Genomic DNA, 16,292 nt, shown 5'->3' on the forward strand with positions numbered 1-16,292 from the left:
TTGCTGTACCTTCTAGCTGCTTTCCATATTCCATTTTCCAAACTGACTATTGCTCTCTCTGGGTCAATAACTACTGAACTGCAGTATGGCTTGGTTTTGAATAGTAAGTGTAACAGAAATCTCAGGCACTGTGATGGAAAACAGGTAGGGGTAATGCTAACCAGTGACAACCTGCCTGGGACCTCGTAGCAGCATTCAGGAATTATTGACTGATCTGAGAGCTGTGTGCATATGTGTAAAGAATGAAAATGCAACATGGCCTACAGTCAGATTGAGCCTCGTTGACCTAATGTTTCTTGAACATTTCAGGAGCCTGTCATGGTGTTAATTGAAATTGTTAGTAATTTTGACACTGTGTTGCAAGTGAAGTGAAATGCCACCCCTTTCCTCCCCCCCCCCTTACCATTGTTCCGAAAAGCTAGTAAAAGATCTTTCCTTAGTAAATGTTAGTGCAATTTAGCTAGCAACTAATTAAATCTCATAATTTGTCATGCAGTATAACTATATGCCTTTTAATAGGGACTGAAATGACTGCATTCAAAGTATTGACAATTTCAGACTGTTTTGAAATCCAGGAAAAACAATCCAGGTAAAGGCTATTGTGCTGGCACGCAGCTGTGTTCGGCTGACTTGCTGAACTGTTGCCTAAAATTGGCAAGCAGTTGGTAATTTCTTCTTTGTTTTTGTACAGCACAAAAAATATTAAGATGCTACCATAGGTGAGAATCCTATAAAAAATACATACAGTGTGGACTGACGTAAACATTAACTTGCTGCTCACTGAATAAACGCAGCAGCAAATCAGAACAGAAGAAGCAGCCAGTGCTGTTAGTTACTCTGGTAATAGCTCACACCTAGGTTTCTCCTAAAATGTGTATTTTGTGTAATTTTGTCAAGAGCAGTCTTTTCTTGCTGTTCAGTTAAAACTGTAAGCTTTGTTTTTAGAAGTTTTTTAAAAAGTAAGAACATTCAGACAACTGTCAGTACTATTTCTGTAGTTTTGTGGCAATATTTACATAAGCAGCGCAAAACATTGCAGGTATTTGAAGAACAGTGTTTGTTTGGAGGGCTACTGACTGGTTTCTTGGGTCTTAAGACCAGGATGTAATAGTTGGCAGCGCACACCAGTCACCTAAGATAGCTGTATAGAGATAAAGAACGATTATCCTGATTACGTAGATAGAGAAAATGAGACAAGTACTGGTGTCCCCATTCACACAGCAAATCAGCACTAGTGTGAAGATTATAGTATCTATTTCTTGACAAGCAGTCCAGAGCACTGAATAAAATATATTACATTTCATTAAAGAGAATCACATGATTGCAGTGTCAGTGTGTTTTCTTCTGCTGTGAAAACCTGCTGTACTGCATTGCTTTACTTAACAAGGAGTATATTTAGCCTAGTCTTTAAATTAATCATGCTCCAAACCGTCTTTGTTGTAGCCAATACATCTACTGTTAATTTTCAGCCAAAGGAGAGGGGAATAAAATAGTTGTTTACTCATAAGCAACTGAGCACCAAGAAAGTGAAAAGCCAAAATATTGAGGGAAATCATGGTGTTTCATTTAATGTGGAAATAATTTCTGACCACGCTGAAATAATCAAACCGGTCTTAAAATGCTCTGGTTTGAAATGCATAGAATGTTGCACAGAAAATCTATTCTGTTCTTTCTCCATTCTTGTCCTTTCCCGTTAATTTCGGATACTAAGTCTTGTTACTTGTGTGGGGTCTAAAGAATGACTCTTGTAAAAAGGCACAAGTTGTATTCAGAGCTGGTGCTTAGGTCTTTCTTAGTTTTATCTTATCCTCAAAAGAGTTTATATCATTATTATATAATTTGCTGCTGTGTTCAACTCCTGGTTGTATTTCAGCCATCCACATGATTCCTATGTGAGCTCATGAAAGTAGTAACAAAAATGGAGCTTTCAGAACCTGCTTGATTTCACAAACTAAGATTTTAATTGTATGCCCTGTGAGGTAATGAGAGGCTTTCCAAAAAACTGGTATCCCGTGTTCCTGGACAACAGAACATGTCCAGATGGGGCAGTCCTGGTTTTTTAAGCCACAGTGTGTCATTCACTGCTTTGACATTATATCCTGCTCTGTGGTATGGTTTCATAGTGTGCTCATAGTCCCAAGCTAGAATTATCTCTACCTGTCATTTCTTCAACAAGGGAAATCAAATGATCTAGTTTTCAAATCAAGTCTGCAAATCAGATTGCTAGTCTTTTTTCATCAAAAACAGAAGGAAAAAAATAGATCTTTCAGTTGCTTGGTGATAGAAATGTTGAGATAACAAGTTGCATTTGGGGGTCAAAAAAGGATGACAGTATTTCTGGATGGATAAAGTCAAGACTGTGGAGAGAGATAAGATTATTACACAGTACAGGAGGAAAACAAAAATCATTTGAAGTTGCACACACGAATGAGAGGGAACAGACATTCTCTGATTTCCTCTAAGAAGTTTTTAGCATGTTTGTGCTTCTACATAGTTGCAGAAGTCTTAAATTTTGCGTTGGGAACTTCCTTCTGTTTTAATTGTTCATTATAGAGGTTAAGAATATTTTGATGGTCTATTAAAGTTTTTCTCGGAGTTTTTCATTTTAATATAACATTAATAATGCAGAGATCTCACCACAACAGCTTCACAGGAATAGCTGTGCTGATTAGAGATTCTAAACTATTTTCCATAGAACCTCCTGTCATTATGTGTTCAGGTGTCTCTGTTGAAGCCCATGCTTAATGTAAGAGCAAGCTTAGGTTCTTCCATTGAAAATGTTCAAGTAAAATTTCCAAGTTTGAAGTAGAGCAATAAGCAAAAGTGTAAATGACCGGAGCATAAGAACATGAACTCTTACAGCACTGTTCTCTTTGACGTGTCCAGATCAGTAACAAAGGTTGAAAGAAATTAGATTTATTCCTAAAAGTTAGTCTTACAAGCCCCAAGGGGCTCGTGTTGTTCCATACTATTTATCATGCATCTCATTTAATACTTTCTGAAGCAGAACGTTTTTAGCATTATAGAGTGCTGCACACTATCAATTGACCTACTAAGTAGGGATCCAGCTGTGTTCAGGCCCAGAGATCTAGCCTTGGCATTGCAGCATTTCTGCCTTGTGTGTCTGAGGTGTTGCTCATACTTTACTTTTAATTAGTACTTCGGCCATGTTCGTTTCTGCTCCACCCATCACACCCACGGACTTCAAAGGATTCATACCAGTATAACCCCTCTGTTTATTTCATTTTATTATTAGCGTGATTTCCTAAGGAAACGAGGCTTGGAGAGGTTGTTGTGTTTGTCTAGTTTTCTGCCCATCACCCCAGTCTTCCTCATTTCCAAAACAACTTTGAACCTCTGGTAAGCTGGAGAGAATTGGCAATCCCAAAGAGGTGCTCCTGCAAGTTTTATGACAGTTGAAGAAAGATAGCCTAGTAATACTCCCCTGAGAGAAGCTGTACAGCTGAGAAAGCCACTGTGATTTTAACCTTACTAGACACTAGAAAATCCAACCGTGAGACACAGATTGCTAGGATAGCAGGTTTTTTAATTTCTTCACAGCAATGACTTATTACTAGCTACACCACCATAATATCCAGCAGTCCTGCTCATAGCCAAAATGCCATTACATGGAGGATTACACATACACATAGAATAAACAGACCTTGCATGCAAGGAACAGACAAAAAAAAAAAAAAATAAATAGAGCTTGTCTCCATCAGCTATTGATCAAAACAATGTGTTCTAAAAGTGCCTCAGACATCTACCAACCAGATGTCAGCCTTAGAAGTACACAGGCTTTAAATATTTTAATATATATGAGTGGACAGATGGTCACTTAGCATAACGTATTAATGGAATGGGCAGAGCTGTGCTGCCACTAGCTTTTACTTTAGTGGAACTGCAGTGTTTGTAAGCTGCAGGTGTTCAGAGGCAAGTAATTTGCAGCCAGCTCAAATTACTTAGGGTACATGACAGAGCAAATTATTTAGGTAATGAAGCTGAAAATGCAGGAAGATTAGAATATTATATAGTAAAATCATTCCTTGTTAATTCAGTTTGTGATCAGATATTATGTTGCTTTAAATACCACATTACATGCAGTACCCTTGTTTGAGTCAATGAATATGTATGAATATGTCAGTGAATATGTATGCCTCCTAATTTAATCAATATACTTACAAACAGCACTAGCAATGTCGTCTGGCACAGACTGCATCTCTTTAGAAGCAAGTTAGCCCAATTTGTGTATGTATCCTATTTTGTTCAAAGCCCTTCTGAATTAGCTGCAAAATTCTGCATGCCCTCTGAAGCAGAGATGGTAAGCCACATTCAGGAAAGGCAATTTAAATTTTCTTGAAGCAAAAGACGGGATAACTACTCAAGCAGTACCTCAAGACTCAGGAGATCCCACCTCCTGTCCTGGCTGCAGGCCACATCTAGCCTTGAGCAAAATGTTCGGTTCAGCCAGCAATTCCAATCATGGTGCTTTCACCATCTGAGAAGGATGCTCAGTGCCCAAACATGCAGCTTCTAAGAATTAAAGTCCAGTCTGACAGACTAACTTAACTGAGTGATAAAAGAGGGTATGCACCTGGAATTTCTTCATGTTGTATCTGGAGAGCTGAAAGGTGGAAGCCAACAAGGGGCACTCTTACCTAAACATGTCAGTGCACAGAGTGATTGGCCCTGTATGTACTGCAGTATGGGAAAAGGAGCACTGCCTACATGAATTTTCCTTCCAGAAAATGCTGTTTTTAACTCCGAAAACAGAAGCGGAATTAGTAAGAGGCAGTAGAATGCACCTAACTTTCACATTCTAAAAGTTAGGCTTGTAATTTAGTTATCAGTAAATTACTTCTGGTGATTGAAGAGGAGGCATCTCAACTTAAGGGGTTAATTTCCCTTCTCCTGTATGAGATGAATCATGCCCCTTCTCTTGCTTTCTCTATCTTGCTTCCTCCCATTCTTTTTCTTTCTCCCTTCCTCATGACTCTAGCAGCAGCCAACACAATGACGTGAGCTAATTACCTGACCTTCAAGATAGCTCAGGTCAGCTAGGTGAATCTCACCTGACATGAAAGAATGGGACGAATTTTTGCTTGCACTGAAGAGTCTTTCCCAGGAAATCAAACCTGAGGTTTCATACTTGTTCCAAAGTGGAAAATATAACATGATCTGTGTGAACTTACAGTTTTAAAATAACACTGGGAAAATATGAGGAGGAATTTTAAATATATATATATATATAAATTCCTAGACAAATATTTCACCAGAAACAAACATACCGTTCAGACACCTTAATTAGGTGTCTGAAAAGTGTTTTCCTCCGAGTGAACTGATAATATGTTTTCCTGTGTTGAGGCTCAGTGTGTTTCTACTTAAATGTCAGAATTGGGGACAAAGATGCTCCTTGCTTTACCTGGCTGTACAGTGCCCTGTCCTGACTGAAGTCTGCCCAACTAGTCAGAAAGAAAGGAACTGTTACAGTGAACTCATACAGAACATTTCCTTGTCAGTGCAGAATTAGTTTTCCTGCTATTGCTCAAACCAGAGAAACAACAAAGCAGCATTTCATGATGTGATAATTAGTAAAAAGGGAGAGGCTATCTGGAGGGGCTGGTTGGGGATAGACTGAAAATGGCAGGCAAGCTCAGGGAAGGGAAAGAAGTGAAGCTGGAGTAGGAAGGAATAAGGGAAATTCTTCTGTTACAGACGTCAACAAAAGATGTTGTTTAGTTTTCCCTCTGGTTGTCTGGTAGGCATGGTCACTAGGAATTAGGTGGAGATAATCATGTAATTTAAGCATACCAGAGCTACTTAAGAAAATTGCCAGGTAAAGACACAATGGATGAAGGAAGAATAGTTCAGTGGACAAAACATTTTTTCCCTTGCAGTGCTTGGACTCAAGTTACTGTTTTGTCTGATAATGACCAGACCAAAGAGTCTGCACTCAGTTTTCCTGCTGTAAAATGCAGGCACACAGTATCACAGCAGAAGGGGGATGTATTTCTTGGAGACTGCCGGACGTGTCCATGATATTAAAATCACATACATGGAGAGGTCTTAATGGATGTCAGATTCCTTTTACTGTAAGACTAGTTTGCCTGGTGTTTGACATGAGTTATAGCAATTACTACCTCTGATACTCAACTGCCTTTGGCCCTTATCGGGGCTACCTGTTTCCCTCAGAAGCTATTTCTCTAGCAATTTGTTCAGTGCTTGAGGTTGGTCTTTGTGCTTAAGTTTGTATTAGTTGCTCTTGTTTGGGCTTTTCTTCCTATTCATTACTGCCTTTGGCAGAGGACATCACTGGGAGTATTGTGGAGCACTGTTATTTCAGGGTGTGAAAGATTCTCAGGCCTTTAATCTAGAAATACAAATGACATCTGTCACCTGGGTATCTTAGCGGTTTCTAAGCAACCACAAGAGTTTATTTTTTTCTGACGTATTTGATATTTAAGAAATAATTTGGTCATGCATGAACCAGAAACAGCCTGGGCACCACCTCTGGAGACAGAAATTGTAAACTGTAATTTAGGCTAATTCTAGTCTAAAACATGAATTATAGTATTTTATACAATCTTGGAAAACATACTGTATAAATATAGGTAAGCACAGAACAGGTACAATTAATTTGAACTCGGCAGGAAGCTCTAAGTAACTCAGGGAATGTGAGAAACCAAGTTGGAACATATTCTTGACATGTAAAAATATTTCCCACCTGCCTTGTTTGCATAAGAACAAGGTTTTAGCAAGTACATATTTGCATGTCAAAGTTATAAGTGGGGAAAATATTTTCACCCTCATAAGAAAAATGCATAATCTTGGCACAGGCAATTTGCATTTAGTAAGTTTAAAGTATCTAAGTCCTTTCATGCTATATGGAAAGTGTATGAACTTGTGACAGAGATTCCATTTCAATGAGCTGATTTGCAAAGGCAGCCACGTAGAGCAGTAATTGATCTGATGTCTTTCCATGCATTAATTTGTAATACAATTGGTTGTGGCAGTCCCAAGTAATTTATGCTTCTGAGTTTCATCCCACTGTTCTGTACCTCGAAGTGAAACATTAAGTTGTAGTTGTAAATGCTGTGTGCACCTTGAAGGTGCAGTAAGCTCTAGGAAATTTGGAATTCTAAAATGATTCTGGACTTCGTGTCGCTGCTCATATGGCCAGTGGTCAGCACATACTGACAGAGATGGAGACTGTGAATCTGTGTAGATTCTCTTCCAACAATAACACACCCTGGCAAATGCATTTGGGACTAATTATTGCACCTTTTAGACTATTAGTGAGCTAGCTTTAGGCCATGACTTTGAAGGCATGTTACATTCCTTCAGAAATACTCTGCAAATCTCCTGTTGCTTAAGAGATGGAGATTGCATAGACAGGCTTCATGGATGATTTAGCTAATATGCTGGAGATTGTAGATAAACAAGATCCAATTATATCATACCTCTTCATAATAAGGCAGTAATTATGGATATAAAAGCGAATTGTGAACAAATATATTACCATGTAGCTGTCCAGATGAGCTTTATCACTATTACGCTGTCAGTGGAGTTGGAAAAGGCCAGAGATTTCCTGTAGCAGAGTAGAAAACCAATCAGAGATTGAATAGGCATAACTGCGAATCAACAGATCTCTTCCAGAGTCTACCCATGGGATTTCTCTTTGAATCTGAACTTTACATTGCACAAATTTTGAACTTCAGTGAATTTCAGTCTGTTATTCAATTTGGTAATGTGACGTTGATGTTAAGTGAGGGAAGAGGAGTTATACTCCCCTTTCTGCTCATAAGATCTGTTTGTAAACAGATGATGCACTACTAATGATTAATGCATGGAACAAATGAATAAAATAACTTTTTTTTCACCCTTTTATTATTTCACTTCCTGCTTCATGCTGTTTAATGTGTTAGCTGATAGCAAGGTGAAATGAAAACACTTTTTGGAGGACTGCAAGGCAGAGGTATTTGTTTACTTAAGTATCCTAAACAGACATTTTAATCTCAGCCTTTTGTTTTGTCACTGCAAGGAGGGTGTGGGATTCAATGTCAAGAATGCAAAAATCTTTATGATGGAAGCAGATGTGAGTGGAGTGGGGTCTTGTACTACAAAAATATTTTGAAAGCTGCTGATGTGAAAATACCAGGCAAACAACACCGTAGTCCCTTAGCTGTTGGGTACTGCTTTCCTCAGCAGAGCATTTCAGATGCTATTAGGTTCTTAGGAACAAATGGGTTTCTTCTACTCAGGTAATCTGTTCACTGCATTCGATACAGTCTGGAGAATATTCTGAAGTAGTGTTGTAGCACAGTCAGTGCTGTGCAGTCAACTGAGGGTGCGTTTTGGCCTGACCTGGAGCTATGGTGTTGTGCTGCAGTGAAGTGAAGCACAGAGAAGTACTAGGAGATTATTCTTGTTATAATAAGATGATTCTTGTTAACAACAAGCAGTTGGTTAGGGATTTAATGGCATGTAAAATACAGTGTTTCAAAGAGTGGACATGACTTTCTGAATGCCTTGTTGAGAGTACAGCAAGGCTAAGCGAATGCATTATCTTAGATGTGATTTTATGTGTTGTCACAGTCTGGATAACCATAAACTGGATGAAATAAAGGCTCTCTGAGGCAATCAAGCATCTTGAGAATGGATTTCAGTTCCTCGCAGGAGATTAACTGCACTTCTGATGTTTAATAAATCACACAGTGAGAAACATAGCTAGAGTTGTGTTTGTATTCCCTTTCAGTGTAATCTGGTTCAGGAAAATTAATGTAGCCCAACCCAACACAGTTGCAAGACACAAAGTGCATTCTTAGGATTCTGTTATCTACATGGTATGTATGTTTGTGAGAGCACATGCAAGCATAGGTAAAATGTTGACTGTTGGTCTTTGATATTAGAAACTACCTTGGTATGATGCTATGTAAAAGACACTTGGCTTGCAAAATAACTTCAGTGATACGCGGAAAAAGCAGCTGAAGAGATATTCCTGAGGAGTTGTGATTTAGGCATACATACAGAGAGTTTTGTCACACAGTAAACCGAATTACGTATGCTATATTACGTAGCATATCACATATGCTACGTATATATATGAAATCTAGAAAAAAATAAAAATCAGAGCTTTCCTATCATGTCTTCCTATGGCGTTTTCAAGACTAAGTCATCTCATTTGTTTTCTGTGTTTCGAATAGAATACTGCTGTATTTTCTGCTGTATTTTCACCCCCATTTGTTCTGTGGAATCTAATATACAAATGCATACTGATTATTCAGTGTAGCTATTTGAATTTTGGAATTCTTGTGTAAAATACGGTTACTATTTACCATGGTGCTTCTCTTTTGTGTTGGCCAGTCATGTGAGCTGGATGGCATGATCAAGACTTCTCTGGTAAAGAAGTTACATTCATTTTCAGGCAGGGCAAACTTGAAAGTTACCTGCTACAGCCAGAGTTAAGACTGGAAGAAACCATTCCAGTGTCTTCCTAGCTCTTCGGCCAAATTGTGAACTCTCCGAGTCTTTTTGGCTTTGAAATGCTGATTCCAGCCTTCTTGTGGGTTCTTAAACACCTTCTCAAATGACCCATTTTAATAACCCAAAAGCTATTATATAATGAGCAGCCATAATTTAGTCCAAAGCTCTAGGGGACCCTCGGAGTTCAGCAATGAATAGTTAATGCAGTATAATGTTTAGCAGGTTATTAGTTTTCACTGTACAAATGCTGATCAGGGAATGCTTTTATAAGGTGTTTAAAAGAAAATGTAATTAACTGGTTGTGTGCTTCTGTTGCAGCTCAAATTGAAATTATTCCATGCAAGATCTGTGGAGACAAATCATCAGGAATCCATTATGGTGTCATTACATGTGAAGGCTGCAAGGTAAGGGTCTAAAAAAATACGTTTTGAAACAGTGTTTGGCCTTTGAATAGTGATTATTTTCCTTCCTTTTCTAAAGAGCAACTATTACTTGGAAGTTGAATCAGTAGATTTCGTTTCAAAGAATATGAAATCAATTGGTGAGTCTGAAGTACTGTTTTCATTTGGGTTATTAAGAGGCATTTTTGTGACACACCTTCTCCCCACAGACAGGTTTAAAAAATCATGCAGTTTTGCTGCATGTGCTCTAAACTGTCTCTCTATGAAGAAGCAGTAAAAGCTGAAGAAGCATAAAAAGATGAACCACTTCTAGCATATCTGTTCTGCAGATGCAATTGAGAGGGAGTTGTGGTTTTCTTGATTCTCCCTCTCCATTTTTTTGCTTTGTAAATTGCTGCGTATCTGTGTTGAAATAGCTATGGTGAGAGCTTTCTGACTTCTTGGTTTTCTTCTGCAACCTGCTACAGTTAAAAACCTATTCTGTTTTGCATGGAAGATGTTGTGCAAATTCCACTTGCTACAGGTGTTAAACATGTATGTTCAAAGCACTGTGAGCAGTGCTTATTTCTTGCAGCGTAACTCGTTGTCGTGTTAAGGTTTAAGATTTTTTTTTTTTTCTGGATTTGTACCTTTAGAAGCTCTAGTGAAAAAGGATTACATTAGAAGCACATATGTTTTGTTTAGATTGTCCCTCACAACCAAGAACTGTATCAGACAATGCTTGCATTAGTCCAGAGTGCTGTGAAGCCAATCATTGCTTTTTGTTACTAGTACAGAGTTACAGCACTAGCTTGGGAATGACAGTTTGTACAGCTGTGCTGTAGCTTGCTGCTTTCTTTATGCAAGTATGTGTAGGAGTCCCATGCTGATAGGTTTTCTACTAATAATCTACATTTCAGAAATTATGGTAGGTTTTAGTATGCTCTCCTGACATGCTTGATATTACCTTTAATCTTCAAAGAAGTTAATTCCTTGCTTTCACACTATAGCAATTTCTTTTTTCTTTTTTTTTTCATGGAAGATTTTAATGTTTTCATTCTCAGATTCTCTCAATCTCGTGGAAGTATTGGTAAAAAGGAAGAAAAAATGCCCAGTGTTAAAATGATCCAGGACTGCACACCATGCCTTTTTGACAGCTATTGCTATGGAAAAAATTAGGAAATCCACTAAAAGTGCATTTGATAATAAAGTTTCTTGCAGTTAGCTCAACATCATTTATTACACATCAACTTTGCAAAGTGGCAGACATTTACAGGGGCAGTTGAGCTGTATGAATAGAAGACCTTGAAGTTACATTCAGTGTTCAAGACCCTTTAATCTTTAAATGGTCTGGACCGGTATACCTGAAAGACTGCCTCAGGATCCCTGATGGGCGTCGCTGTCAACAGACTGAGGTTAGCATAATGCTAACACTCGTCTGTGCAGAAAACAGGGCTTTCTCAACATGGCTTGTTGCAGAACAGGAACAGACTGCTGAAGGGAAGAAAAGTTGCCAACTGTATTATCTTTTGCTTCATCTTAATGCATGTCTTTGGCATTGCCTTCTCTTAAGCCCTGTGTGTGAGAAAAGCCCCCAACAAAAGCAGCAGGATGACCACAAGCAGCACGAACCATATTCACAGTCATGTTGGTTAGCGTGTAAATGGCAAGAGCTTAGCACTGCAGCTTTGAGAGAAGTATCTAGTGAGAATTTCTCCATCAGAGTGGTTTCCCAGGAATAATGCAAACATGAGTTATCAGAAGAGTCTTTTTTGTGCCTCGCAACAGCCAGAACAAGAGATGCTAGCTGGTAGTGAGAAATGCACGTGCAATTCCTTACATATTAGAACAAACAGTATTCCTTCAAACTCCGTATAAATTGAGCTCTCTGGAGGTCTGTGCAGCCCTCCGTTTGTTCCTGAATGATCAGCTAGTGTGAAGGGGCAGAAGGGAGGACAAACAAGCAAGTCTGCTCAGCTGAACTGAAGCACATTGGAACCTACTCGAACTTTGAAAGCAGTGTATGTGTGGATAAACAAGACAGAATGAAGTTAGGCATTTTCGCCTTCTCTTGCAGCAGCAGAATAGCCATACAATTTCAAGCAGCATTTCAAAGCCAATGGATATGAACTTAGTTATTTCCCTTCTAGAAGGCAAATAAATCTGAAGCTCACTATTCTATGCTGCCAGATCCTGGAAGTAGTGAAAGATAAGAGAGCTCTAGTGGGGACAAGTGACAGGAAGAGTTTACAAGATAGTGGTCAAAAGCATTTAAAATAGCCTAGTGTAGCAGATGGATTTTGTTTGTGCTAGGCACTTCCACAGTAATGTCAACAAAGTCTCACCCAACAGAACTATTTTGGCTGGTGAAAAAGTTGGCATAACTTGGCTTCTGCCAAATGAGCCAGGTGTTTATTGGTCTGGAGTTTTTTGTTTTGTTTTTGTTGTTGGTTTTTTGTGTTGTTTTTTTCCCCCTGAAGTGCATTTCCCAGGTTTGCTGTGGCTATGATCGCTGCAGGTTTGAGCATGCTTACAATTGCTCTTCATGTTACGTTAAACCTTCTTTCATAAAAACTGCTTTGTTATGAAGAGCTGGTTCCCAGCCCTACACTGATTCCTGGAGCCAGTCTGGGTCTATCCACTGATATCCTTCCTCAGTGAATAGATCCAGAGAAGTCAGTGAGGTTCTGCACAGATGTACAAACCTATCCGTGTGCATCAGATTGCAGGATCAGGGCCTTAATCATCACAAGGGAACAGCTGTGCTGCTGCCCTCTCAAGCCAGGCCTGTCAGGGATGACCTACAGGCAGCAAAGCAGCAGCAAGGTGGAATTTTTTCAGCTCCCTTACTGTTTTTCATTCCCTTTCAGTGTGAATGTTAATGTTTGTTAATAGCAAACTTAACTTATATACTACTGTTTAAATACTAATAACTATCAGCAACATAATTTATTTAAAATATAAAGCTTTAGTTGCAAAGATTTACTTTGCAAACTTAATCTGTGTCATGTATGGAATCACAGAAAAGCTCTGGTTAAAGTGATTTCTGCTGATCCTGTTTATTGTCCTGCAACATTTTAGCCCTTCTATTTCGTATAACAAAGTTTTCAAAGCAGTTTTTCTTGCTATATTTCATTTTATGTACTAGAGTTGAAGACTTTTATTGAAGTCAATTAGTGTTTTTTGGGAAGTTTTAATTTCCTACCTTGCTATGAGATTACTGGCTGTTTTTATGATGTTATTGGCTGTGTTTTACACAGATGTCACTGAGTACTCCTAACCAATCAATCTATTTCTCTGATTTGAATCTGCATTAAAAATAATAATAATAACATCCCCATCCCTTTTTCTCCCCTAACTGAAAAATGAAGTTTGTAGCCAAGCTCTGTTTTATACTTGAGCTAAGAGGGCTCCTGTGGAGGGCTTATTATAAATAAAGAAAATTTTGAAAGACTTTTTTCTATCTGACCATTGCTGATATCCAATATGTGTCGCACGATGGAGATGGAAGAGAAGTCATTTAAGACCTAACTTAGAAGCACAGATGAAGAATGCCTCCCTGTTGCATAGCTCAGAAATAACAGTTTATTCCCATATTTAATATTGAAAATAGTAGTACTGTAGTAGCATTACTAAAAACTAAAATCTGTATGGAGCGCTTGTTCAGCTGTTGTAGGAACTCACTAACGTTTTTTTGCTCTGTGTTAAGCACTATGGTGAGAGAAGAGACTGGTCTGTATAGAGTCATGCTCATTTATCACGCTTAAAGGTTCTGTTCATTGTTTTCTGCTTCATGTTGGCCTATTGACTTGTTATCGGATTAATTGATTTATTTATTTAAGTTCTGTCCTCTGGCCATTAACTGTGCATAGTCCCTCCCTTCTGCTCCCTCGCCCCCCGGCAGTAGATATTGTGTGACACGTTGCGAAGAATTAGACAGAACTGAAACAGTTCTACAGATCAGTAAATGCATCTTTCTTTAAAATTAGTTCAGTTTTTTTTAAGAGAGCCATCAACAGCATCTTTGACGCTACAAGGAGAAATTGATGTCAGAAAACACTTGAATGTTTCAAAGGGCATAGCAGAGCATTTACTTTGAAACAAATATTTTGTCAGTGAATTGTCTTCAAAGTTGCAGATGCACTTTACTTGATTTTTCTGTCAACGGTGATAGTTCATGCTCAAATGACCCCCAGTTGTATTAGTATGACACCTCTCTTTATTGAAGTGCCTGCAGTTGATCTCAAAACCATCCATGCAGGGCACTACTGAGCATTTCTCTTATTTTCAAAGATTTATAACTCCTAGCTTCTGTCTCCTGTATGTCTTTAGACATCAAGTGGTGGTGTTCATTACAAATGCAAGGGTCGTCCCTATTTGTTACTTCAGAAAACAATACTTGGTATCATTTCCCATCTGCATTTCTTTTTTCCATTGAGACATTCACTTTGTGTAGTAGTTGATCTTTCGTTACTGAACACAGTGTCACAGTGCTGTTGTAAACATGCACCTCTAATTCATGCTGTCGAAATATTTAAATTTTTGCCTAACCAACTTCAAGTAAAACGTCTCAGAAAATTCATCAGCTATGTTACAAAAAGGGCTCGTAAGCTTTTTTATAACCTGATAAAGACAAAATCTATTTCCTGGGTGTATTATGCAGTTAAAACTGAATGTTTTTCTGTTTTCAGCGGTGCTATAACTTGGTTAGCAAATACTTTATTAACAATTCATTTAAAAGTGTTTTCACAGTATTCTGTTCCCCTGTAACTAAAATCATGTTTGTTGCCATAAAAGGGTTAAAATCCACTCTGAATATTTACATTTCTTACATTTGAAAGTATATTTTTCTGATGCTTCTTTGAAGAAAATTGAATGTAGTTTGCCATAGAAAAACGAACCCTCCCAACTAATTGTTAATTGCTCAGAATATTGCAAAACTTAATGATACGTGGAAGACTTTAAGTATTAGCCATAAATCATGGGATTATGAATAAGTCTTTTTTGTCACAGGCTTGCTTACAGTCATTCCAAAACGTCTGCCATTAGGATGCAGCAAGGCAGCTGTCAGCTGTTTTCTTGTAATTAAACAGCCAATGAGCAGCTAATTAAGACATATGTGTACACAGAAATGGAAGTGGGTATTTTAATGAACTGTAGGAATCAATTCATTAAATGAAAATTTGTCAAAAGACCAAACATGAGATCAGCATTTCAACCCGTGTTGCAGTGGAGAGGGAGTCTGTGTGGTGAGATTTGTGACATCAGAGAATCACAACAGGATTTTTTCCCTTGGAAGCAGGAAGCTTAGACACAGACGTCGGTAGCACAGAGCCACTGAACAGTAAAGCTACTGGAACTATTAATAGACTGTGAAAACTGCTATTTACATTTCAAAGTTCTTTTTTAACAAGTTGTTATTCAAACTGACTTGCAGATGAAAAGTTCTTGTGCCCTTTTTTTCCAAACTTGATTTTTTGGCAGCGTATGAAAAACCATATATTGTTTTGTACATAAATAGGAGTCTGAAATGTAGAGATGGCTTGTAATCTGCTCTTCACTTCTTCTGGCACTCTGTTAATACAGCAACATAAAAAGGGAGATGGGCAAAGCTCAATGACGCCTCATCAAAATCAGCTGCCTCTTCATCCTGACATCAGAAGGCGGCAGGGCTCCACACACTCACAAACACACTGATACCAGGGACCTTGGCTCAGCCCGTGCCATCAGTCAGAGAGCTGTGTAACGTGGTGACATCTTTTAGTGCAGGAACAGTTTTGTTGGTCTGTTTGATCAAGAGGGGTCCGATCTGCCTGTGGCCCATTATGCAATCGGATGAATGTCAAATGATGGTTGTTATAAACATGCATGCAATTAAGAGTATGTGGCTCTGGCTGGTTTGCATAATGATTGAATGTATACACGTGTACCACACATGCATACACCTCCTCCTTCCTGATGGAAAAATTATAGCTAGCTCTGTGCCTCTGGCAAAGGGGAAAAATAGCACAACAACACAGTACAGTGTCTCTCCTTCTCCTAATAGAAGAAAAAAAGCAACTAGGAGGGAAATTGTATTTACTCACTAAAGGCACCTGTAAGAAGGGGCTTCGCCACATATTTTCAGAAATACCAAGGACCACCAAAAGGTTAGAAAAATCACAGGTAAATGTCAACAACATTGAAAATTTTTTGTGATTAAAAGTCTTCATTTGAATGAAGTTTAACCTTACTGTTACTGCCATCCCAAATCTCACAATATTTCTGAGCTCTACAAGAGTTCAGATTCACTTCTAGGATTTGAGGCAAGCTTTTTCTGCTTTAGGTACTACTGATGTTTTCAGCGTGCCCACTAATATTGCATGGTTTGTCTTTAAAAGCACTTGTCTACATCTCTGATTTGTGAAGTTGAAGAGTTTTTAAAGGCCC

General features: G+C 38.4%; 1 protein-coding gene across 1 annotated transcript in view; it reads left to right on the forward strand.

Moving 5' to 3' along the window:
• RORA (RAR related orphan receptor A) overlaps window positions 1-16,292 on the forward strand; it is a 56,836-nt gene that overhangs the window by 23,623 nt on the left and 16,921 nt on the right. The window contains exon 2 of the mRNA XM_031555217.1: window positions 9,734-9,887. Within this exon, the coding sequence (XP_031411077.1) occupies window positions 9,734-9,887 (154 nt within the window). The remainder of the gene's footprint in view (window positions 1-9,733; window positions 9,888-16,292) is intronic.

The sequence above is a fragment of the Meleagris gallopavo genome, chromosome 12 (genome assembly GCF_000146605.3).
Source record: "Meleagris gallopavo isolate NT-WF06-2002-E0010 breed Aviagen turkey brand Nicholas breeding stock chromosome 12, Turkey_5.1, whole genome shotgun sequence".
Lineage (NCBI taxonomy): Eukaryota > Metazoa > Chordata > Aves > Galliformes > Phasianidae > Meleagris > Meleagris gallopavo.